This window comes from Haemaphysalis longicornis, unplaced genomic scaffold, assembly GCF_048455015.1.
Source record: "Haemaphysalis longicornis isolate Haplotype H1 unplaced genomic scaffold, Haemaphysalis longicornis Haplotype H1 scaffold_3, whole genome shotgun sequence".
NCBI classification, from domain to species: Eukaryota; Metazoa; Arthropoda; class Arachnida; order Ixodida; family Ixodidae; genus Haemaphysalis; species Haemaphysalis longicornis.
In genome coordinates this window covers 181,639,456-181,666,721 of record NW_027526335.1, presented here as the reverse complement: position 1 = coordinate 181,666,721, position 27,266 = coordinate 181,639,456, and the positions used below count along the sequence as shown (strand labels likewise).

The 27,266-nt window shown below is 46.1% G+C and overlaps 1 protein-coding gene across 1 annotated transcript; it reads right to left on the bottom strand.

The window, feature by feature from the left end:
- On the bottom strand, positions 1–26,286 carry LOC144173604 (uncharacterized). The gene is made up of 5 exons (XM_077701955.1): positions 26,055–26,286; positions 14,427–14,578; positions 7,555–7,622; positions 3,512–3,598; positions 1–296 (listed from the first exon to the last, which is right to left on the bottom strand). Exons 1-5 carry the CDS (start codon positions 26,220–26,222, stop codon positions 154–156), a joined length of 618 nt encoding a protein of 205 aa, XP_077558081.1. The 5' UTR covers positions 26,223–26,286; the 3' UTR covers positions 1–153.
- Between the last annotated feature and the right edge of the window lie 980 nt (positions 26,287–27,266).

Below are 27,266 nucleotides of genomic sequence, written 5' to 3'. Positions count from 1 at the left end.
TTGACACTGTTTTTATAAACTTTATTTCAATACTGGACGGGAAAACTGCCTTGCGATTTAAACAATAAAGTAAAACCCCTTAGCTTGAAAAATATCATGCACAACACAGTGAAGCCATGACCCCGTCTGCTGAAATCTGTGGGAATGGATTCCTTAAAGGTCATCACTCAGCCCGCTGCAGGTTTCTTCGTCATACGCAGTCCTCTTGATGTTAACGTCGCATATATCATCAAAATAGTCAGCGCAGTGCTGCGGTATGTTTTTCTCGATGCCTTCCACAACCCATAAGATGCATTCTGCGAGAACAAGAATTACGTTGGTGAAATGCGTTGACTGGCATTCACAGTTTTCAGTTTTGTGCAATTAGGCATAATCGGCAGTCTGTTCGTGTTCCTACATCATAGTGTGCGCCTCAGGACCATAAATGTAATCGCAAAACTTTCACATAGCCCTTAAAGTGCACCCAACAAAGTTGCTATGGAATAAAACTGGAAACCCACGTCGAATAGACATTCACAACGTCCTCTGGCCGACACCCCTAAACGCGTTGACAGCCCAATCTATTTTTGGTAATGTTTTTTTGTATTTGGAGGCTATGTTTATTGAAACATAGCAACAGCTTTCAAAGTGGGAACGATAATCAAGACAAAACGATAAGGTGGAACCCTTCCTCATAACTAAGCTTTTTTATTCGCACAATAAACGCATCCTTTTCATAATTTCAAGAAACAAGAAAATTAAAAAAAGTGTCCCCGTGTTTCACATGTTCCCACAAGGCCACGGTTCTCGCCAAGCAGCATTTCGTAAACGCCTTGTAACATAAAATAGGATGTATACCCCGAAGAAAAGCAGAATATAAGTGTGGCAGCCATGCTTGGTAGCTCGCCCAAAAAATGGGATTCCTCTATAGACGATGCCATGCCTGCGAACCAATATGGTGTACACCGTGGTAAAATATTTCAATGATCTGTCTTTAATATTGATAGTACTGTTGCGAAAGCACATTAGCCGGTGGAGGCTGAACATTACAACCACTTTCCCTAATGGCAATACGAATGTTTCTGAACCCTTACTTAAATAATACAGACTTTATGTGCGAAGTCCGAAATCGATTGCTTCACACACAACTGCCGTATTAATATAATGTTGTAACAAGCAACCTGTAATGTCTTAGATGCGAAACTTCCGTATGTACAAACAGATTCAGGGGCAACTAGCAAACATTTCAAGATTGTGCAGCTCCGTCTAGCTTCTACAGCCGCACTCTGTGGCGGCAACATGATTTGAACTTCCATAAAACTCAGCACTGCCGTCGAATAATCGTGGGTGATATTTTTCTTTATCACACACACGACTAGCTATGCGACATTATTTTCGAGACGCGTTGTCGATTGTCCTTCGTACAGCTTGTACAAGGGACAGCTGTACCAGTGCACCTTACCAAGTAACCTTTTGCAACGTGCTCAGACAGATGAAGACGACGAAGTTAAAATACCTAACACAATTCGTAAGCTGGGGACGTGTACTGATCTTTCTAGTAATTTACTGCTTCACTTACACCATCGACTATACGTTTATTTTCATTGAACGAAAACAAGAAAAGCACTGATGTAGGACTGGCAGTTTACAAAAGCACTCTGACAAAAATAAAGGGTACGCCCATGGGGCAAGCGCAATACCGGCATATCCACTCGGGAATTGGATACTAATACTCTCGCATATACTGCCTCAAAAAGAGTGCTTTAGTGCCCTCGTAATTATTTTGATGAAATTGGGGCACATTTAATTGTTTGTTGCGTTACGCTAATTGGCATGGCGGGAAAGTAGTTTAGGCATTTTTATTTTGTATATGTCCTGCGAATTCCCTAAAATTAAGGTACTCGTTACCACGCTTGCTCCAACTCACTACACCACTGCCTCAAATGAGTGTGCCTCCCCCTTCGGTACCAATACCACGCACACCTGTTAAACCTACTTGGTGTAAAAAAAACAGCACACCCGCCCCCACCTACCTTCATATATCTCTTCCCCGCCTCTGAAGATCTGTGGCAATTTTCAAGTAGTTTCTAGCCAATGCCTCCTACGCCACTGAAACGTTCGCAAATGGCACGCATTCTTCTCGACCCTTATATTTACTGCCTATCTCTAAGTTCAGTGGATCTGCTTTATCTTATCGGGCACAGCCCTAAACAACTTTTAATCAAAATGTTTCGACACTAGCTCATGATCCCACAATCCCTATTGACCCAGGTGCTGGGGACGCGAACACAGCCGCCCTCATGGTAAATTTCCCAATTAATACATTTCTGGCAGGAGTAGTATAACGTGGGTACACTCCTGCACCCCATCTGCTCGATGACCAAACCCCATATCCTAGGAAAGCGGCAATTCGACAAATCCTGTGCACCCACTCTCCGCCTTTACGGCATAGAGCCAGTACAGACAATCATCATCATCACCACCAGCCTATCTACGCTCACTGCAGGGCAAAGGCCACTCCCAATTATCTCCAACCTCCACGGGTTTGCGCTAACTGCGACCAATTTTCTGCAAACTTCTTGATCTCATCTGCCCATCTAAATTTCTGCCGCCCCCTGCTACGCTTGCCTTCTCTAGGGATCCACTCTGTTACCGTTAATGACCAGCAGTTATTTTGCCTTCGCATTACATGCCCTGCCCACGTCCATTTCTTCTTAATTTCTGCTAATATGTCCGTAACACACGTTTGTTCCCTGACCCAGTGCGCTCTCTATACAGTACAGACAATAAATGTAATCAACAGGAGAAAAAAACCTGCTACCAATACCTGCAAAAAGACGTGGTGCTGGCTGCTTCGCTCTCGAGTGACATAATTCTCAGAGAAAATAAGGTACAATTGATCGATTCTTTCATTACAGGTAATATGACGTTAGTCCGTTAAAGGGATGGTTTCGGTCGCATACGTTTAGATGCGGAGCATCTCATGCTCGGGCTGTGTCCCCCCCTCCCTTGTCCTCCGTCCGCACTCTACTGCGCATGCACGTCTCTTCGGCCCCGTCAGCGCTTGGGCTGACGTCAGCGCAGTCCACTATAAAAAGAAATAGTTAGGCAGCGCCCGCTTTCGATCCCACGACTCTCTGGCCGCAACGGGAGGTACGTGGCACTCTTCCCACTGCGCTACAAACCGATACGGGAGCATGTGCTACGAACGCGCCTTATGGCCTTCACTCATTCAAACTACGTCAAGGAGCTACTGATACAGCGAAGGCACGCGAAGCTGAACGTTAACGGAAATGACGAACTGAAAACTAATGGGAACTTCAGTCGACCCCATGGCTGCTTCGCATACTACTCAGGGTTCCCCTACGGGAAGATGGTGTAAATTTTTCTCACTGATGTAGTGCTTACAAACAGGTGCTTCGAAGTGTAGGTGCAGCCAGCGTTCCCTCAGCGGGGCATATGTTTGGAAGACGGTGGTGACTACTATCACAAGGGATCAACCTGTTTACGGCACTCCCGCAACACTTCTCACCTAGACGTCCCTCGTAAGGAATCTCCAGCACCGTGCAGTTGTCGTAGTCCGTGTAGATAAAATTGGCAATCATCTCTGGGCTGTCAGCTGAAAAAATAGTTGTTGGGGAAACGGTATAAGGCCACCTTTCATTAGGTTGAGACTTACTGAAAAATTATTGGTGCGTTTCCGTACAAACCTGTGAAACTCCGAAATACTTGCCGGCAAACGTATTCGTTTCTTGAAAACAATACAGAATTGACCGCCTTCAGAACGTATCTAAACTCTGAGCCCGTTGCTTCTTAAGGCTTTAAGGAATCTCAATCTTGTAGTTTTCTAAGACTGCTTCACAGCAGACAGCTAATCATAAAAAAACCGGGATATTAGAGAGTTTTAGCTAACTGTTTTCGGTGGTCCGCTCCAGTACTGGAGGCAGCCTTTGCGCAACCGAAGCCAATGCCGTTCGCGGCCAAGCACGTCACGCACTCGCTATTAACAATCCCACATTATACGCGAGACAAGCGTGGAGTGGAGGATAGGGTCTGTCTGTCTGTCTGTCTGTCTGTCTGTCTGTCTGTCTGTAAAATCACCGACTTGCCGCCCGGCCCCGGCAGAAGGACGCGCTAGGTCAGCACCGAAAAAATTATTCGCCCCCGGCCATCGAGGTGCTCAACTGCGCCCTTTAACGCAACTTTCAAACCAAATCATAGTAATTATGTGCAGTGAACTTTATATTTAAAGTACGCCCGATAAATATTAAATTAAGGAACCCTTTTTTTAAGTTTTAGATCTCAGAACTTGAGCATTCACACATCTAATTTGGGCAGGCTAGGCCTACACGCACTCTACGCCCTAACTTAGAAGGAAACTAATCCTTGCAAAAATATGCTCCACCCTTGCAATCCTGCCAACCACACACCACTAACCCTACCAAGCGCTCAGTGAATACAACAGTATTGCACAATTGAAAATTCTAGCAAGAACGCGGGGTCCGGGTGGAGCTGTAAAGCTAAATTACTTACTCAACGCAAATAGGTACATTGTGTCCCCATAGGACGAGTGAAAGGGAGGTAAATAGAAAGAAAGGGGAGGACAGGTATTGGTAGACACGTGTAGGAGCTTGTAGGGGAGGGGAGGCAAATGACAGGAATGCGTGCCTAGTAACAGAAACAATGTAATAGAAACAATGCCGGTTATAAAAATAATGCAATAAAAACAATGCCAGTAATGAAACAAGGTGAGAGAAACAAGGTAATTTCAACACTACAATGTAAACAAACCGGCAATAAGACAACATAATAAAAACAAGTCAGTATAAACACTGTAACAGAAGGAAAGCTGCACATTGCAATAGAATGGGATTATAAGAATGCGAAACAGCATCTGGAATATTGTCGGCTTCCAGAGGCCCTTGGACTTCAAGTTAGCGGGGTCAAATGAACCCACAAGGTTGTACAGGTAACTAAATAAGATTGGAATGCAGTTTGAGAAAAAGCAGAGAGGGTAATGTATTGCAGGACAACGACGACTTGTATAACAGACAAAATTTAATCTGAGACTGCCACTAAAGGCAGCTCTAAAATTGATTGATGGCATTGATTTATTGTGAGGTTCAATGTACCGAATCTACATTTGGACTGCGAGTCGTGCCATAATTGAGGGCTATGGAGTGATTTCGACCACCTGGGGATCTTCAATGTGACCCGAAATGTTGGCACATAGGTGTTTTCGGTTTTTGCCTTCATCAGAAAAGAAGCCACCGCGGCTGGCATCCTACCCGTGTTATTGGGCTCAGCAGCACAACGCCTTGGCTGCGGAGTCACTAAGGTGGCTAGCCCAAAATTAAAATAGTAGTGTGACAACATAAATGTAACATTACCAAGGCGATGAAAAACGTCATTACGCTGGTATCAAACGAAGGCCAGTACAGCCGATAAATCAAGATGTGACAAGGGCGGTAGAAAACTATCTTCCTTCGGCGTCCTTTGTAGCAAAGCAAGCAGGTACATGACAGTTTTTCTCTTTACTAAATTGCGCGCCACAGGCTACAGAAGCTCTTTTCTTTCACGTGTTCATTATCAGCGCGTAGATGTGGGCAGTTTTAGGGGCGAAGCACCTTAGGGGCTCCGGCTGTCGGAGTCCCAACCCGTCTTCGCCGTTCGTCGTCCTATTCGCAAGTGGTTACGGCACTAAGTAACGGGACACTCATTTTCCATCATCTCGTGCTAGAATGTTTTGTCTCCATTGGCCAAAACGCACACTAAAAAAAAAACCCCCCGGAACACTCGTTTTTAGTTCGCGCTTGCTTGCTTGCTACTATTTCGCTCTGTACTCGCTTTAACTTGAAAAGTTGCAGTTCTCGGCTCCGAATTTTACTTCTCCTCTCAATTCGTAATTGGGATGTCGCGTATATCAGCGCCCGCCACGTGGCATGTGAGAGACTTACAATCTTTCAATACACTTATACGCTGCATGCTTCGCCCCTCCCCAAGATACAGGTTACTGGAGATGGCTCGGTGTTTGTCAAGCGCTCTTCCTTAACGTGAGGAGCGTGCGTGTGAGCGAATTTGTTTTCACTGCTGTCATCATTATGTGGAACCAACTGTTCCGAAGGACGATTATTATAAAGACGTACGCAGATTCGAGTTACGATGCATATTTGACGATGCATATTTATTGTTTTTGAGCACTGTGGCATTGATACTATTGATTCCAGAGGTGGAAGAATACACCATACAAGGGGCTGAAAGTAATGCTATTATCGAAAGGGTGTGAAACAGCGTGTCAGGGAGGTCACTACCAGGCTCAGTAGTGAATACCAAACAGGACGCAACATTCAAGATATCAGCAACCCTAGCACATGGCGCATTGCGCCTCGAGCTATCCAGCAAAGAGATAAGGTTAGATTGTTCAGGGTTAGCTGTCTTTCAAAATAATTTTCTGTCACTTTGTAGCACTGAAGGCAATGCGGTGGAGTAACGCTTCAGCCTATTTTCGGCAACTAGCATATCATATCCTTTAGCAGCAGAGTAGAATTCCTGCCAGGCAGAGTTCAGCCGAGTATATTTAGCTTAACAGAACAGGCGCTTTTTTTTAGGAAAGCTTGTTAAAGTGACGTTAAATCAAGGAGAGGGGAGGCGCTCAGTTATTATGGTAGTCGGTATATAAGGATTAATTATTCGGGGAATTTCATCGTTGAATATTTTGCAGTTGGACTCAACAGAGCCAGTTTATAAGTTGTCAGCAAAAGTTTTACGTTCCCATTTTATGTTCGTATAATCATCACTGTTATAAAGAGTAAGGGCTTTCTTTTTCCTTTTCGTTACTTGAAAGATGCAATGAAATGATTCGTGTAAGAATGGGTGGCCACTAAGCTCCCCAAGGTAAAAAATGGCGAACAGCGATCAGGACGCATAGTAAGTAATAAATGGAGTATGTTGGCTCAGTGATCAGTAATTCGCGCTAAATCTGTGGCTATCAGCGACAACCCAAAAGTGAGACACGAGGCTACCTGCCGCGGTGGCTCAGTGGCTACGGCATTGCCCTGCTGAGCACGAGGACGCGGGTTCAGTTGCCGACCGCGGCGGCCACTTTTCTGATGGAGGCGAAAAGCCAAAACGACTGTGGATACGAGATTTCGGCGCAAGTTAAAGATCCCCAGGTGGTCAAAATTAATCCGGAGCACTCCACTACGGCGCGCCTCATCGCCTGCGTTGCGTCGGCGCGTTAAAACACATAATCAAATCAAATCAGATCGAACACGTGTCTACTAGGTGCGACGCAGAACTATTAGATGACAACGTAGGTAGAAAGTTGAAATCTCCAAAAAGTAGAATGGGGACGTCTTGATAAGTAGGTTTTAATGCGAACAACGCTTCATGAAACAAAGCCGTCAAAGAGCTGTTGCTACTAAGCGGGCGGTAACAGACACCAATCATCACGGGGGAATAGTGCATTGCAACAAATGCAGACAATTTCAAGGCACGTTGATGAGTAACTGAGATGCACGACATTGTGCATCATGAGGCACACTGCTTCCTTTTTTGCGCGATCGCTGTACTTACGGTCATCAAGGGTGTACACGGGTTTGTCCGGCGACGCTCCGGCTTTCACGTTGAAACCAATATGTTTTCTGAAAGCAGCAAATGTCGGCCAGCGATAAATTATGCAGGATTACCGCACGAACTGGTTGGCACAGCGTACACTCACAAAAACATTGAGCCTCTACGACAAAGCGCATCATAATAAGCATAATGCCGGGAAACTCTGCAACTTTCAACCCCTACTCATTTGCAAAAACTGAGCCAAATAACAAAGTTGATGAGACATTCTGACATTGCGAAAAATGGTTGTCTTAGGAAATTGTTGCAAAAGCAGTACAATGGGTACTTTATGGCTTAGAGCAATGGTTGTAAGAATCGCTTTGTGGACAATGTCAAATCCAAATACAAACTTTACCCTGTGATTTGCTACTTGGAATGGGTGTAGCATGCGACTCCGAAGTTAAGCACAAAAATACATAATAATCTCTTGTCGTCTTCGGAGTTTTAACATCGCTTCCTGACGTAACTTCTTCCCGTGACTTCTTCTTGTCAGCCATGCAAAGTTCTATATATGGAGGTGCCGATGACTGTTTGGTTATTCCAGGGGTGCACTCTAGGCTGCAAAGATTTGCTTTCCGTCTCTGGTTTTTACGCCACAGGCAGCCGCACAGTCCGTGGATTATGGAGCCTGGCTCCAGCGTCAGCTGTGGCTCCAGATGCGGTGGGTATAGGCGCTGACTGCTTTGCTATTCACATCTTGTGAGCAGTGGGACGCACACAAAACCAAAAATCGCGGCGAAAGCGCCGGCCAGTATATGTTGCTTTTTAGCTGCACGCTATGAAGTTACGACAGGGAGTCTTCATTAGAATGCTCCAGAATGGCCACTAGAAGTGGCCTGGGGGGAAAATTCGGCGAATGACGTGGCCGAGCTTTCAATATTAGTGCGAAAGTGCATCTGCTTATGGACATGGCGCAATTGAAAGCGCCTTGCCGGGCTTAACTATTTTCCGTGAGCATATCAATTTTAACAGCACAGCTGTTTAGGCAGAGCTTTGTCATTGGTCGCACCAAAAAACCTTGAAGCCTCAAGAACAGAGAGGTCTCGGGAGTAGAACCCAGGACTGCTACATTGTGAAACCGACAACCTGACCCCTGGGCCACCGCAAAGGTCAGAGGGGTACGGGGTTAGCAGCAGCGGGCAGCGATAACATGTGCAGCTAATTGGAAAGAAACAAAACGCTTCCCGTTGTCTATATGCAACGTGAGTACATCGCGTTATGAAACCGAACTCTATCCAATTCAGCAATCGTCCCATGCAGAGCGCATAGCATTTCCTTCACACTGGATCACTTCGATTAGTCATTCTGAAGCATTGTGGTGAAGATGCCGCTACGGCGATTTCTTAGTGTGTGTGTGTGTGTGACCCATTTAGAGTATTGGGGCTCGCAAGAAACTAAACAAAGACAGGGGTAATACAGAAAACTTGTAACGCGCGGCCGGTGTTAACCTGTGGATTACTCCTCATGGTTCATTCACGTCTTTCTCATTATAGGTTGCGAGTTGGTGGCATTCACTTTAAGTAACGTGCGCCAGGCTTTCGCCATGTTTTAACTGCCCCGTCCGCACCACCGCCGCCCTGCCCACCGGTGTCGCTTGGGCTGCGCTTTCACTTCCTCCACTGCGCCGTACCCGCTTACCATTGTCGGTGAATGGGAGAGTGTAGCTACTTCGTCTGTAAACCCTGCCAATCTCTCTCTCCTTATTGCTAACTCCCCTCCAATAGGTTTTTTTCGCGAATGCGGATTGGGCTGCTTTAATGTGTCCAGCCCTTACGCCTTGATGCGATGATTAATCAGCGGAGCTGAAAGGGGGCAGCCATGGTGTTAATTGTGAAGTTTATCACGTGCATATATTAAATGTTTCTGAACTGTGTTAAGCCATTATGTGTCACCTTACGGCTCCCTTTATGCCGAGCAATGAAGATGCACAGACGCTTGGCTCGGATTTATCCCAATGCTCACTTAAATTCCGCTGATGCGGTTTCGCATAACCGCCATCAATGGACGGGCTGCATGATTGGCCCGAAGTTGACGCTTGCGCTCGGCGTCGCTGGCCCGATCTTCCACAGTGTTGGTGGCACGGCTGTGGCGGGCGGACTCCCAGCACTGTTCGCTTACCCTTCCTCATACGCGATGTTCTCTCTCCACTTGCTTTCACACACTTGGTGCGTGAGCACTGCAAGCCGACGCTGCGACACCCTGTATTTCACCAACACGTTACCCCGAACTGAAAGACCCAGACATTCACCCTCCTCATGCTCCTAACCCCTCTCCGAATCGGTGTTTCTTTCGCGCATGCGCACTAGTTCCAGCAAAGGGGCCTCGTGTGCATGGGCATACTTTTCGCCTGGGCATACACAGCTTCGCTTTTAAAGAAGGGGACAAACGCAAGGTGCCCTTAGGCCCCTTGCCTGTCCCGCTTCATTTATCCTCGGCATTGTTAGCACTATTTTACTAAAGTGCTGTACTTGTGATGAAGTGCCCCCACATGAGATAGAATACTTCAGGCCGCCTCGATCAAGGAACCCAGGTGGTAACTGCCAGTGGGAGTGCGTTTGTCGTTGTCTTCTGTAGTGTGTGGCTCTTACTATTGCGCCTCTTACTATCAACGCTTCTGTGCTTGAAATCTGCGCAGTTTTGAGTGGAAGGACGCTTTCTTTGCAGGTATTCTTAGAAGGCAAGGTGAACCACTTTCAGTGCATTCTAAGAACTCTGGTTACAGTACTTGCAAAGGATTCATGGCCATGCTTCATCACAAACCACCCTCCGCGAGGGTTCTACATAATAACAACACAACATGCCCAAGGAACGCTTCGCGAAACATCTGAGCCCAGTGGGACAAGGATAGGCGGCACCGGGGAGTGGCAGCAGTGGAGGGGGTCAACGGAAGTAGCATTGCGCTTCCGCAATTTTAACCTCGAAGCAAAGCGAACTATACCGCACGAAGCAACCTCAGCGTGTAATTACATAGATTCCTCACACCTCGCTACCTCAATGTACGGGTTTAAGAATTTGACGCGGGTAGAGTCGAACCTCGTTATAACAAAGTAGTATCGGTACAGTAATTTACTTCGTTATATCCGATATTCGTTGTAACAGTAGGGCTAGAAATCGGTTCATACCAATCGGTAATTTGGCTCCCGAAAAAAATTCCTTGATACAAAAACGCATTATTTTAATCCTCGAACCTACTATATACAAGGTAACCCTTATATTTCTCCTTGCGGCATTCCAAGCTAAAAGAACCAGAACATGAAACGGGAAATTACAACAGACCAAAGCTCACTTGAAAAAAACATGCCTCCGTTCCTATTCTTTCGATGAAAGATGTGATCTTTCTCTGGCGGTTATTCCCAGCACTGAGCCGGATGAAGTTTCCCACACTGTCCAAGAACAAAGGGGCCTTCCCTATAGTTCTTGAGTTTTGGACGCCGCGAGTTTTTCCAGGTAGCTTCTCAGCCTACTGGTCGAATATTTCTTCGTTATAACCAATAGGGCACGCGGCTCTCACAGTTTCACTTTCGTTATAAAAGAATGCGTGTCACTAAAATGAAGGGTGCCCAAGCAAAGTTCGTATTTAGTTTACTATAGCCGATCATTTGCTATATCAGTGTTCGTTGCAACGACGTTCAACTGCATTGAAATAATCGGCCTGCTGGGTTTCCTTTGATAGGATGTTGTTCAGCTGGGCACGTATATTTCCGAAATGCGGAACGAGCGGTTTTTTCTGGAATCAACCACTCAATAACAAAAAGATAATTTAAGGAGTAATTATGTGATTGTCGTGGTGAAGACTGGAACCACTCATGTCTACCTCCTCTGCTTCTAAAAAGACGGTGCGGCATTTTCGGTTTGTTACCATATTTTCCCAGCTCGCATCACCCATTGTGTCGCCACGGGACTCATAGTTGTCAATGTACCGCAGCGCCGTGACGCAAGACAGACAATGGTGACGAAGAAGTGGCAGGCGCGCAGCCTGCGCGGACTCTGTCAACGTCATCACCAGCATCATCACCGCCACCAGCCTATCTACGCCTACTGCAGGGCAAAGGCCTCTCCCATTAATCTCCAATTACCCAGGTTCTCTGCTAACTGCGACCAATGTGTCCCCGCAAACTTATTGATCTCATCTGCCCATCTAACTTTCTCCCGCCCCCTGACACGCTTGCCTTCTCCAGGGATCCACTCTGTTACCCTTAATGACCAACGGTTATCTTGCCTTCGCATTACATGCCCTGCCCACGTCCATTTCTTCTTCTTAATTGCACTGATATGTTCTTAACACGCGTTTGTTCCTTGACCCACTCCGCTCTCTTAGTGTCCCGTAATGTTACACCTGTCAACGTCGCCATGCACATAATGTGAATACATCGATCACGTCCCTTTATAAATGGCAGTCTCTATTCTATGGGCAAGACGGCAAAATAGTGTGCAATATATTTCTCTGGACCAGACCACAGGGTAATGTTCAGATTTATTCGGTGGACCGTACCATAGTATAGTTTAGCCTTATTCCTCAAAACCGACCTTAAGACACCAAACGATCCATTTTTACAAAATGATGCGTAGAATTGATTTTAGAGAACCTCTTACAGGAAAAAAATTAGTTTGAAAACAGATTACATAAAACTGCTGGAGACAGAACCCTGGCGTTTAGGGCCAAAACCCGAGACTACACCTGCCTCACGAGAGCTGAGGAGCGCGGCCATTTTAGGAGATGCCCAAGCGGAACACCACCGTTGGGTTTGGTCCACAGAATACAGCTATTCTGTGGTCCGAGCAACAGAATAGGCAGGGCGTTTGTAAACAGAACTCTTCACCATCACCCATTGATCGTGTTATCCCTGCCATGCTGCCACGTAACAATATTTTGAGCAGGATGGAAATTTACCGAGCACACGGACATTTGCTCCATGAGTAAAGCAGTGAATAAGTACCGCCAGGCTTTTGCTCTTCGTGCACATACGCAGACTTAAAGGGACCCAGAAAAGCCTTCTGTAAAAGTTACAAAAGGCCTGTATTGTCGCGTAGCACCAATGTAGCGATGCAATGCCGTTGGAATTATTGATCTACATTCAGTATTAGCTGCGCCTGAAGCAAATAAATGCACCTCTCCCCACTTGCCCATCGACTCCTCCTCCCTCTCTTCTTTCTTCAAAGCAGCTGGAAACACTGGGAATAGCCATGTGACATCGCGACGCTCGACTTCCGTTCTGCGCTAGCTACATTCCTGCGCCTAGGCACGCGTCAATCGCTGCGAACCCGCCTTTGCCGCCTTTGCCTCGGGATCGCGCAGGGAAGAGCAGCCGGAAGCCAATGGCAGTGATGCCGCCGGCGGCCGACCTCGCCGGCGATTGGGCGAATCAGGGGGCGCCTTCGCCGTTGCGTCAGCCGCGGTCGCAGTTGCGTTAGCCGCGGTCGGCTCGCTGCGGCGTCACGCTCATCGGCTGAGAAAGGCGATCTTCAAAAATTGTTTACAAATTATCCGTACAACGTATGGGGCTCACACTTGGCTCAAAAATCCCCCGTTTTGTGTTCTAACACCTGAATGCATTTGACTGCCACCTTCACAGAGCTTTTCGGGGTCCCTTTAAGTGCCCTTGGCAATTTTTGAAGAGCGCGGCTGTTACGGGAGCCATGAAGAGAAAATATAACTTCGTTTAATTTGAAAGAACTAGGATTCAGTATCTCACTCAGCTCCTTTACAGCCACAAAAGTTTTTTTAACCAAAAAAAAAGCAAGGAGTATTTAAAAACTTTCAAATTCTGCGCCACAGTGACCTGTTATGTGCAAGAATGACGTCATACGGGCCAACAATAAAACATAATTTTCAGTGAGTTAACTGCACGTTAGGATTCAAGTGATGCGGTCAAATGGAACTAGAGGTACAATTACAGACGTCCAGTCATGTGTCGTCGCGACAGGTCAGTTAGGCGGCCGCCAATCGCACAAACAAGGTTCCGTGGGTGACGTCATAGAAAAGTTGCGGGAAATTGGCTAGGGGGTCGGGACTGCTCCACACGTTTTTTTTAATATCTCCGTCATTCGTTCGACAATTGCGATGGTATTGGTATCATTGTTATCGGGACTAAGCAGTCTTTATAATAGCCCAACTTGTATTTTGTCTTCATGGCTGCTTTAAACACCCGCCACTGTGGTTCCGCGTCACCGTCGGCGTCGTTGTAACCGGGAGAACGAAGAGGACACCGAAGATAGACGAGAGAGATCGAGCAGTAATGAGGGGCAGGCAAGTATTGCAAAAATGTGAGAGGGAAGGCAGCATGCTCAGGCCGAGCGATACATGTTCGGTGGGGGGGGGGGGGGGGGGGGGGAGGTGCTGCGAGGTAACGCCAAGGTAGCGCTAGCGCGTACCATGGTGCTCTCGACGATGGCGGGATCTCTTCCTGAGACCAAGGAAATTCTGCGTCTGCCGCTTCCGTAAAGAATGAGTAATATGTGAAGGACAAAAGTGGTCTGTAACCATACATATACGTCTGCCTGAAATTCTTTGCCTCAACATATTTTGCACAGTCGAAACAGCTACGCAGCTGCACTCAAATTCCGCAATGAGGAGTACTGCAATCGTCAGCCATATTTGTAGCTCAGTGGCCTTGCATACAAGTAATTTAATCATTCTACACCGGCAGTATAGCTTAGATTAAGGTATTTTGGTCCTCGATGCATGTCAACCTTTGTGAGTAACTGAGTTCTGCCATCCTTATAATAAGCATGAAACGGCGTCTGTGTGGATTTCTTAAGGCCACATTGCGTAAATTAGATAGTGCGATAGGCTTAGGGGGAATGTAATCGGTAATGGGGAGCAGTTTTCTTACCTTTCGTGACCGTTGAGCCCCTTCAGGTACCAAACGTATCTTGCACTCGGCTCTTCAGGGTCGTACTGCTCTCGCCTGGTGGTCAAGCAATCCAGGTCCCCATCGTAGTCTTCATCGAAGATAGCGATGGAGTAAGGAAAATTCTTGAACATCTGGTAAACGAAATGACCCGAATGAGGCGGCTGCACGTCCAAAGCTTTGCACTGTAAAACGCTAGATAAAGGAGGCACCAAGACAAATCCAGTTTTAGTCGTTAGATTGATGGTCAATGGTGAACATTTCTGCGGGAACATTTTGGAATTCGGAATATAAACAATTGTTGTGAGCCGCTCGCGTTTTCGTACTTCCCTTCTGACTTCACACGGTCTAGGCTGTGTAACTGCTGGTGGCCGGCAAAGCCTTCAGTAAACACAAATATCCCATTGTTTCGATTCATACGGCTTCGATTCTCCCCGCTGCCTTTTTATTTATTTATTTATTTATTTATTTATTTATTTATTTATTTATTTATTTATTTATTTATTTATTTATTTATTTATTTATTTATTTGTTTATTCATTTATTTTAAGGGCTCACTAACCACGCTGGGCCTTCTCGTGAGATGCACTGTATGCATGGGCCGTATCAGACATGCACACACACAACATACAAGGAACGATAGTAAATTAAAAATCGGTAAAAATAAATGTACAGAATAAAAAAAATATACAGGAAATAAATGGGAATGAAGAAGGCAAAACAAAATATAGTTTTATGAACAACAAGAACTCGGAAGTCATGTGCAGAGTATGCATGAGTTAATACCGAGACACATAAGAAATGCGGTCCTCTTGGTGTAAAACGCCCAAGAACAGCGGGAAAAGTCTGGTGCGATCCCTACACAACAGGCGTACTCAAAATATCGTATGTTTTAAAGAGCACCTAAATTAAACTCTGTCCTCACAAAAATGTCAGTAGAATGCAAACCAGGCTTTTAGACGCATTTTGGCATCGGCTGGCTGGTGCCAGGCTCAGTGTTCTGTCTACATCAAAAACATTCATGCATATGGCCGCAGTGGTCTTCTCGGCACTCGCAGATAAACTGAACTCACAAGACAGTCATTCATAGTTTGAATAAATATAGTCCAAAGGAAAGATCAGGTGACATCTGGAGCAGCTCATCCTGGAGGTGACACCTGGTGGGCAGCTCATCCATATTTAGTAGCTTGAGATGTCTGCCGTGTGGATAATGGCTCAGTAATGAGTAACGGCGAAATACGATTCTTCTGAACAGCTCCTGTACCCTTCCAGTCAAAGGGACGACGAATGGCTTACACAATTCCAAGTTACGCTGGCAAAGTCGAGCTTCGGTAAAATTAGGGCCGGTAAAGTGTGACAAACGATGATCGCTCTATGAATTTAACGGTACCCCGGAAAATCACGCCACGGCAAACGGAGACAAAAGTTGGTCAGGGGGTTCACATGCGAGTTAATGGTTTTCCATCGAGCATTATACCCAAATCACTCACTACAGCAGCGGCTTTTACGGGGTCACCGTGCGTAGAGTACGTAAACATGTGCGGGGAAGTGCTGCAAGTATATGATAAATTATATGCAGTGATATCATTAGCAGCAGGCCGTGATTATACGACGAAGAATCGGAGCGATAGAGCTTTCTATCATCGCTGTACTGAGAGAGAACACAGTGCGTAACTACCTGGGTGTCGTTAACAAGACTGTTAAAGGGGCCCTGAATGGTGTTTTGAGACCCTAAAGGAATTAGCGCAATCTTTAGGTTGGGTGGGCAACGTCATCTGTGCCAACTATAACATTTTTACGTGCAGCGGAAAGCTCACAATTCGGTTGCAAAGTTGGTTGCCGCGTTGCCACCCTTTCCTGTGTGTTTTTTTCGGTGCGCCATCTTCCCGTATGTGCGCCATTGATTCTGCCACGTGTGCCACGAAGCTGGAATCATGCAATGGGACGGCTTTTTCTCTCAATTCCGGCGAAGAGAAGCGCCGTCAGCTCAGCGTCGACAGGTCGCGGCAGCGCCTTTGGTTAATTAGCGCTTACTCCAGCACGCTTAACGGCATCGTGTTCCTCCATATTTATATTTTTGCTGTGTTACCACGCCTGTCGTTAAAGAGACACTGAAGTGAATTTGTCAAGCTCCTGTTTTTGCTTGCACTGCGTAAACCAGCTCAATTGAACAAACTTTTCATCGTTTATTTGGGTGATTAGGGGTATTTATTTCATACAGCCTGAAAGAAGAAAAACTACCATGCGCGGTTTGCGGGACGTAAATACAAGGTGCTACGTGATTGAACGGCTTCCAAGATTAAAATTCAAACCAGTTTCGCTCTCGGTTCTGTGAAACATGCTAGGCATCGGATGTTATTGTTCGGTGGATATTCTCTACATTTCAGTAATCGGTATACCGCGCTTCTTCCATGTTGTCGGCTGTAAAATGCGTCATATAAGCCCACCAGCACGGCTTCTAATCGTAACAATCACTAGCCGAGGAATACGCAGTGGATGAACAACCTCCCCGTCACCGTAGACGCTCATATGCGATGCGCTTTTCCGCCATCTTTGGAGCTGGCCTGACTCGTGCCTGTATCGTAAGAGGCGTGTTCGCACTAGGCAAATGAGGCTATGTGACGGCTCGTGTTCGCTGAAAAGTCTTCGGCAGGTGGTTGTCCTCAAAAAACTGTGCATGGCGCCATACTGGCACGGTGCCATCCGGCAGCACCATCAATCTCAGTAACAGGCGCTGAAGGGGACTGGCGCTGGTTCTAATCGTGTACAGGGCCAGTCTATGTGTGTGCGCGCGTGTGCATTGAACTTCTAAAGATCGTCGACGGGACACCGGTCTGTAACCCTTCCGAAAACCGGTCCAGCGCACCACACGGGCCCAGCGTCACTAGGCCAGCAACCAGAATTTCGAGAAGCGGCGGAGAGGCGAGTGCGTTGGGAAGCGCAATGATTCAACTTGCAAAGGGCATCTTGGTACCGTCTGCGAGACGCCACTCGAACCCCTGATAAGAACTGCTTTTGTGACAACCTAGGTGGCTCATTATTCCCCCGCTGGACACGAGGGGACAGCGATCAATGATGGTGTGGCAGGAGGAGTGGTAGAAAGTGACGAGAGGTATTAAAAGAGGACGCGGACCGGAGGAGGGGGCGGAGCGATCCAGAGACAGCGATCTGGGGAGCGGATGGGTCGCGAGATGCGTTAGGCAGAAGACAGGGGGCTTCGGGGCCCGGAGTCTAGCCATCGCTCGGGTGCGACGGCTGACGGGAGAGTGGTCTGGCGAGCGGGCGAACCCGACTCGCAAGAAGCGGTGGGCAGAAAGCAGGGGAGCTTCGGGTTCCTGAGTCTATAGCCATCGCTAGGTTGCGACATCTGACCACCTGCCTCCACACATAGCCAACCGACGTCCAGCCATCGTTCGAGACCGCGCAACAGCAGTCTTCTTCGCGGCGGGCCTTTCATTCGAGCACAAGCCAGAGAAGCCTCATCGCGGCGTACGCCACCTCTTCGTTCGAATCCGAGCAAACACAGCGGCGTGACCGCAATGGACTCCACGGTCAAGCCCGCAGCAGCTTGGTTGCGACGAACGTGGTGCCGTACCAACAAGCCCGTGCCGCATCACACCGAAGGAGCCTGCAGCGACGACGAACCGTAAGCGAGATCCAGCCAGTTGATCCTATTAAATACTATGTAAAAACTTCGATGTGTCTGTGCCTCCATCTCCTCAGGCCCAGTGTGGACCCAGGGTCACGTTGAGAATCCCCGACCATAACGTTGGTGTCAGAAGTGGGGTCCACACCTAAATCATTGGGCAAAAGCTGGATTATACCCCCAGCGAGAGGAGCTTGAGGGACTGACTCAGTTGTAACATGTAAGGAGCCCTATCGAGTGCACAGCCCTTTGGGGTGGGAGTGTTTGCAAAAGCGTGCACGACACCATAGCTAGTGCGGTTCAATTTAGAGTAGGAGACCGCGTTAACCTAGAGTGGGTGCAGATAAAGGCACGGCTAGTCCGTAAATTGACCCCCAAGTGGAGAGGACCATACAGCGTTGTACGGCAGCTTTCACTGGTCAGTTTACGCATTCGGGAGATTGCAGGGCACTCGAAGGTCCATTCTAACAGACTAGAGCAAGGGGTTGCCGACAATTCATCGAACGCCGTTTAGTAGAAGGATGTTTTATCGAGGACATTTCATCGAATTTTGTCGAACACAATAGAGCAGAGCCTTTAGGGTGCATGGACAGCAACAAATGATATTATTTTTTGCGCGCGTCCATCTTTATGCTGATCGTTTTGGTATGCCCATTTTAACGCGTAAAAACCGCTGATTTATTTTGTTGAAGCATAGGGGCAAGCACTTTGGCATGTATAGCTTGCATGAGTTCGCTAGATATTGGCATCTACATAAATGACTCGGTCTAAGCAAGCGACGCCAATTTTTCAGGCTCCATCCGCCAAACCTGTGGTTTGACCTTCCTGCCACACCATGAAATTCTTCCCACCGTCAATATACTAGATTTACTGCGCGTATAGCTAAAATATTTCAGGCTGGGAGGCGTTTGGCGAGCTTGTTGGGGCGCGCTGCTCGGCAGAGCTGCGCAAGCGAGCAACCCGCATCCTAACAAACAGCAACTGACGGTTATTATCAGCCTTCCTCTCGAAGATAACTTTCTCTTGCGTGCGAATGCGCTCTTTGCACCACACACGGAAGCGCCGCTTTGCGTCGCCACAAGCTGAAGGTGTTTCTTCCAGCCGTCTCGGAGCTGGTACGCTCATTCGAAAAAAATTACGTCGGAAAAAATCACGACAGCTGCCCGGTGGACTGGCGTTCCGCGCGCAACCTCGGTTTCTACAATGAGAAAATGTATCTATGGAAGGTTGGCACTGCAGATTTTCAAAAGTTGTTGGAATCTGCCATCCTGGGGTTCGGCGGTTCCTCATCCGCCTGCAACAGGACCAAAAAGCTATGGACTACCGGCTGAAAGCACTTTTGCGTAGACAGCAGCATCATAAGCCTAGGAAGGCTGTGCTAGCCAAGAAGAGGCCCTTGAGCGCATGTCGAACCACCAGAGAAACATGCCAGTAAGGGATTTTTTGAGGGCAAATGCTCATCAATAAATACATTTACAGCGTTTTCGTACATGTTTATTTCATTGTACATTGCCGTTATATATACAGCTCATATCGTGCTTGCAAAGTAAACTTTTTTGATTTCTGGCAGTCGGTCAATAAATTTTTAGTGGGTCCTAAAAATGTGTTCCTTCAAGACATTTGTGTGAATAATTACTTTCTATAAACAAAGTTCCAAAAAACCGAAAGATAGGAAATAACAATTAAATTCAGTAATCACAACACAAAAGGCAGTATCACCCGGAGCAACTTCAATTCATTGCACGTTGCCTGTGGTCGTCGCGAGAAGCAGCAGTGCGAAAGACTCGTGCTTTAAAAGTACGCGTTCTTCTTACGCAACCCTAAATTATAAAGCTTTCATGCATCTCTTTATGGCAAGAAAACTAAACTTTTCCCGCAGCAATACTTATCGCAACCGCATCTTCCGAACAGCATTCAATAAAACCGGCGACGTCAGTTCGACGAACCGGCGTTCGATGAAGCGGACATGCCTTCGATAAAAGAGTGTTCGATGAATTGTCACGTACCCTAAAGCAAGCCATAGAAGACTCGCCTCTTGCTGAAACGGCTGCCTCAGTGGAACCACACGGTCGGGAACACCTTCGCACGGACACTGCCACTATCAGCAATCCTGCAGGGGAGCTAGGGGTAGTGAGTGTTAAGGTGCCTGGCTAGTCGAGTGAGCACAAAGGTCTATTTCTTCTGTTTTGCTCTGCACCTTACCTCCGCTCTTGTAAATATGTAAATTATTTGTATTGTTTGTTTGTTTGAAAACTACATAGTATGAATAATCCCAACATGTGCACTTGAGAGGTATTAATATTAATGCATCCTTTTGAAATTCTACCCTGGCTCGATGCTCGTGAGGGGCAAGGGTGACATTCGTGAGATGCGTTTCCGAGCAGGCTTTGTGCATGTGTGCGCGCGTGAACACAGTGAACTCTTAATGTTCGGTGAACATTCATTTTAAGAAGGATCTGATGTGACGGCTCGTGTTCGCTGAAAAGACTTCGGCAGGTGGTTGGCTCAAGAAACTGTGCATGCGCCCGCCATATTGGTACGGTGTCATCCGGTAGCACCACCAATCTCGGGAACAGGCGCTGAAGGGTACTGACGCTGGTTCAAATCTTGTACAGGGCCAGTCTACGTGTGTGCGCGTGTGTGCATTGAACTTCTAAGGATCGGCGACGGGAGACCGGTCTGGGACCCTTCCGAAAACCGGTCCAGTGCGCCACAGCACGGCGTCACCAGATCAGCAATGGGAATTTCGAGAAGCGGTGGAGAGGTGAGTGCGTTGGGAAGGGTGACTGAACCTTGATTTAAAACTGCCGGCCCCATCAGGCAGTTTTGTTTGCCTTCAGCTATGCCATCCAAAGAAGTTTTGAATTGTCTAAAATAAATGGATACCACAACGACAATTCTTCCATTTTTCAGTAAAGGTGCCGAAAAATTATTCGAACAGCGACTTTCTGATTACCTGTAACAGAAGAATATAGCAACTAAAAGGCAATTCGCCTTTCGTCATGGCTTATCAAGCAACCTTGCTTTAATACCCTTAACAGGCAAATATAAAAAAGAAATCGACCAAGAAAATATTGTGGGGTCTGTATTAATCGACTTTACCAAAGCCTTTGACAGAATAACCCATAACATATTTTTTCGTAAGCTTGCTTCTTAAAGAATAACCGCCCACCCCACCCCTGAAACTGATTCAACGATATGTACATAACCGTGAACAAATTATGTCTTTATCTGATGGGCTGTCAGATACCCCAATTATTAACATTGGGGTTCCTCAGGGTTTCATTCTTGGGCCGATTTTATTCTTAATATACATTAACTATCTGCCGCACTGCCTTAGCCCGCAAATGGAATGTCTGCTGTATGATTGTGACAGCACAATTTTTACGTATCATACAAGTATTGAAGCCATAAGTGAGAGATTAAACTCTGAACTCCGAAAACTTAACTTGTGGCGTCAAAAATAATTATTTAAAAATGAATCCGGCGAAGCCTCACTTTATGATATTCGGCTCGCAAGTCCAGCACACTGATAGTATTACTATTATGATTGACTCGCACCCCATAATACGTACTGCTCAGAGCTCCTTCCTTCGTGTTCAACTAGACAGGCATCTCAAATTTAATTCACATATTGCATCCTTAGTAAAAAAACAGCCTTTGGAATTCGTGTACTGGTGAAAGCTCGGCGTTATTTCAGCTTGTCTACGTTAATTACTCTTTATAATTCTTTCATCCATAGTCCCATAAATAATTGCATGATATCTTGGGGGAACACGAACTCGTCTAACCTTGCGTCACTGCAGCATATTCAAAATTAAGCTGCCGGAATAATCACCTTTGGCCCGAGACACCCGTTTAACCTCTCTGTTGCGATCTCTCAACCTTCTCCCAACCAGTGAGCTCATTTTGTACAACTTAAGAATTTCCACTCATAACTTTCTCAGCAACTCTCATTTTCTTTATGTAATAGGACACACAACTCCTACCAACAGCAACAGCACGCGTTTTTCAATGCGAAATAATCTCTTGCTTAAACTGCGGAAAACAGTCAGTTGAATTCAATATGATAAGATTGTGTCACAACCTGCCCTTCCCCGTGAAAAGAGACGACTTCAAGGCTTCTTCTTGAATAGTCCTTCATTCCCTCTCATCCTATAAATACACGGAAAACGTATAAAACGTGGGAGCCTGTATGCCTCCAGTTGACCGTCATTGCTTTATATGTTGCGAATTTATTTTTCCTTGTTTTATTCCAGTGAAACCACGTTGCTTGATTGATACCCGTTATGCATTTATTGTGCAATAGGAATTAACAATAATTCTGTTTTCATGTTCGGTTTGCTTTATGGAGGCTTAAAAAATCAGCTTGGCCTGTTTAGCCTCGAGTAAACTCTTTTTGTTCTATATTTTGATATTATGGGTGTCCAGTGATGCGTCTGGTTTTTTTTTAGCCACCAGTCTGAATTTTTGGCCTAATTAGTAATGAACTATCATCATCGGACTTTGTTCATTTTTCCATGTCCAATTGAGTTGTGTATACCTCTATATTATATATCTGCTTATTTATTCTGACTGCTCACGTTTCACCTGTTTTTCTGTAGCTTTTAACATGAGGTATCCCCACAGTGACAAACTATGGGACCTCTTTCTGTATTCGTTACAAATGTATGTACTATAATATTGTCAATCATCCTAATAAAATTCAACCTCAACTTCAACTTTAACTTCTTATGAGCGACGAACTCTAATTCAAACAACTTCATTTCGATGATATTTCATTTTTCCAACACTTTCCTTTATGCCGACTATAAACCCTTTGGTCAGTATACATAAGTCAAATTGTGAGACATTCGTGATGTAATTCAGAATTGGAGTTTCCGTTAAAGGGACCCTGCAACAATTTTGATAAGCGCTTCGAAGATAGACTGTCGAAAGGCTTCGAAAAAAGGTCAAAGAAAGACTATCGCCTTTCTCGTCATTTGCAACAAAGGGAGCAGATGCACGGCCAATTTTTGATGTGTTTTGGATTTTCTTTGCTTTTTTGCTGTTTGAATGTTTGTTTCAAACAACGGAAGCATTTTACAAGACAGATGTCACGCAAGTAAACATTGTAAGACACTCATGTAGCAAACATCACGTGGCCAACACGTAGCCCAATTAGGGCTTCGCAGTACTCTCTGAACACGTCGACGAAAAGGCCGAAGTCAAGCGGTCAAACAGGTGTGCAACAAATATTTTTTTACGATAGCCCAGCTTCCCCGAGATTCCAATTTTTAGCAGGTTCATGCTTCTTTCTTTGTTACTTCTCAAACTCCTACAGAGGAGAACATTCACTTTTCCTGCAACTGAAACGTAGGCACAATCCGTGGCTCCTTGTTCCACCGCCTCGAAGTTCACTGCGGTTTTGTATTTCCATGTGGCTGGTCACCAACTGCTACTGCTTTGTTTGGAGAAGCTCTTGGTAGCTCTTTTATTTCAGCGCCGAATCAAGCGCTGTAAATAAATCGAGTGGGTAAAAAATCTGCTAGCCTGTGGTTTTCAATGTAGCCCTAACCTTGCGGAGAGGCAGAGGCTAATGATTCCTTGTCCGCCCCTCTTACTAGTAGATGCGGCGATGAAAACCGCAGTAGCTGCGGTCGGCGATGCGTTAAACTACACTTAGCCATTATGGCATTTATGGGATTTCAGAACATTAAACACCCTGTCGGCTGGGCTCTCGCTGTCCAGAGAAACAGTTGTGCAGAGCCGATGAAGCTCATGCGCTCTGCAGCAACCCCAGGTGTTTCACTGACAAGGTGAATCATCCACTTTTTAGACCCGCACACTTCCAATATTTTTTTAACTGACATAAAACAAAAGTTACTTCGTCTTTATGACTCAAGCTCATAAGCACGGCAGATATAATATTGTTACGGGGCATTAATTAAATTCTCTGCAGAGTGGACGCTACGTGTGCAGTGCTGCACCGGAATCATCATCAAGTGAGGAGATGAAGAGGACGGTTTCGGCGAAGTGCGGGACGTTCTTTCCCTGGCTTGCGCGGTGCTTTCGACCACCGTGTCTTTTGTAATAGCTACCCTGTAAATAAGTATTGTAAATACACCCTTGAAAATACCGCTCTACCTTGTATTATTGGAGGAGAGTGGTGCATCGGGCCCGTCCTGCTCCACCCCACCCCTTCCTTGGCCCAAGTGAGCCAAGTGGCCAAAAGGGGCCTTCTGAAGGTGTATTTCACGTCTTCGCACTCAAAATCTGTTCCGAAGCTGCAGAAGCTCTTTTGATTTTGGTGGCCCGCTACTAATACTCTGTAAGGTAGAAAATAATGAAAAGGGTGTGGAAAAATGAAAGAAGCTGACGCTAACGCATAAGAGTTGAAGGTAGCGACGCTGTATGTAACCTTCACGACCATGACGACGGTTGAAGCCCACGGTTGCAGCCTATTTGATTCTTCCTCGCTGCCGCAACGACCTTCACTCCATCATTTTTGCTATAAGTGTGAGCTCCCTTGACTTTTTTTTCTTTTTTGAAAGTGAAATATGCTCTCCCTCAGGTCAGTAATTTCGCCGATGTAAACACGTTCGACAGAAAGTGTTGTCACGACTACAGCGAACGCTGGAGTTTTTTCGCTTTGTTTTTCACCAATCTTGGTCAATCTCCCTAAGTTGGCACGATTCGCGTGACAAACGTGCGCTGGGGGCGCTGGGAGTACGCCGGGAGGCGCGCAGACACGTGAGCTCAGCATTTTACGGTAGCCGCAATCTTGGTCAACGGCCCTAGGTGGGTGTTCTTGGCTTGAAAAAAGTGCGCCGAAGAGCTGTGCGGTCGCCTCGAGGCAAGCACACTCAAGCGCTCCGCATTTCTTTGGGTTTTTTTAACGGCCGGGCGGTCTTGGCGAGGCACGGGCTCACGTGCTCTCGGCATTGAAATGGTATTTGCAACTGCGGACGCGCAAAATAACAACTTGCTAAACAGCTCGCTCTTAAAAATTGGCTGCGTATCTGCTCGCTTATCGGACGATAGGCTTCTGCTACCTCTGCCACGCAAATCCCCCACTTCCCTCCCCTGTCCGCCTCTGATGCTCTTCCCCTACCTTTCGAACATCCAATGACAAACACGAATTAATTTTGGGAAAGCCAATTTATATTTCCCGCGTTACACTGTTCGCGCCATCTACTGGAAACTTTCGGTGCTGTTCGACTGATTGATTGATTGATTGTAGGGTTTAACGCGCCGACGCAACGCAGGCGATGAGGCGCGCCGTAGTGGAGGGCTCCGGATTAATTTTGACCACGTGGGGATCTTTAACGTGCGCCGAAATCTCGTACACACGGGCGTTTTTGCTTTTCGCCTCCATCAGAAAAGCGGCCGCCGCGGCCGGGAATCGAACCCGCGACCTCGTGCTCAGCAGCGCAACGCCTTAGCCACTGAGCCACCGCGGCGGGTGTGCTGTTCGACTTGAGTACAGCCAGGAGGACCAGGCTCGCGTGAACTGTGTTTGTAATTGTGTGGGAAAGTTTTTTTTTAACGCGTATTTTTATTTGCTAATGTAAATATCAAAATTAGGTGTATTTGTATTTAAAATAACGCTTCGAGTACCACTTATGCCTTGATATTTCGCCTCAAATATGTTTCAAGTTTTATTTTTGCTCAAGGATGTCGGCAAGCACGACGCATGTTCCCAGATTAAGTGGTTCGGAAAGGTTTTGGCTACGTCAACTTCACGTTCGAGGATTCTTTAAACTTTTGGCCGGATGGCTGAATTGCGGGACAGCCAGGCAGGCAGATCAAAGTTTTAGGGTTTAGGTAGCCCAAGAATGACTATCGTATATAAAAATAGCGCCTGGGCCTCATACTTGATTATTTCTGAAAAAGCCCTAGCATTGCAAGGATTCAAGTATTCGTGAAATTTGATCATCTTTTGACCACGTAAAAGAAACTGTTTGGATAGCGTACATACATACCTTGAAGGCATCACTGACATCGTGTGGCAGCTGGCGCTTCCCGCCCGCTGAGAGTAGGGGCAGCGCTAGGTACAAAACGCCGAGCGTGGCTGAAAGCTGCGCAAAATGGGAACGCATGTTTGCCGCGTCGATGCTATGCAGGGTCCACTCTGAGCATTCCCCCGGCATTTATTGGAACGCAATAGCTCCACTTAGCCACGTACCTATTTCCTCAGTGCCATCGCACGCATCTGCGTCATAGATATAGAAACATGACAGCGGTATATCAAAGAAGGAACGCTGCAGGAAAGTTGGGGAATTAACAAGGTTTCCTGACGAACAGCCGTGCTTCTTATCTTAATGGAAAAAGAACGGGGTATGACATATTGAACCGCAGGAACACCTTCCGTCACATTCTCCTGGCGGGACAAAAATGCCAACAGTAAATCAAGGTTCAATTTCAAAAGTGGATGTTGTGTGGCTCATGTGTTTTCCTAATGGGAAAAACCGTAAATCAAGTTACAATTTCGAAAGTGGATGTTGTGTGGCTCATGTGTTCCCCTAGTGGGAAATTTCGTTACCACACCTACGTGCCTTTTTTCTCAATTTCCGCTTTCCTTTTTGCCATGTTTCGTAAGCCTTGTGGTTTAAATTAATGACAATCGCTTGAAATCTTCAGAATATATTTGGGGATTCCGTAGCACAAGCAAAATTATGTGTACATTGGAACTAGAGCTAAATACTGAAAGTTAACTCGACAGATTTGAACCTGTTGGATATTTTTGGGGGATATGAATGAGTAGTTAAGAGAGAAGATTAGGTAGCGCGTTTTTTTTTTTATGTAACTTATTCGGTTGCTTCGTATTGCGAAAACACTGATAAGAAGAGTGACGTGTCTGTACCCCGCAAATTAGCCGCGCCGCTACCAAAGTCTTGCAGACCAACGGAATTTTATTCATCCTTTCTTTCTTTCTTTCTTTCTTTCTTTATTTATTTATTTCTTTTTTTTCTTTCTTTCTCTCTTTCCTTATTTATTTATGTATTTATTTATTTATTTATTTATTTACCTTTTATTTTAAGTGCCCACCAACAGCGCTGCGCCTCCTCGGGTGATGCACTGGGTACATGAATGTGACCAACAAAAAGACAACATACAGAAAGGGAAATAAATAAAAAATGGCCAAAAGTAAATGTGTAGATACACACAAAACAGGGGATCGATTAAAAAGGCAA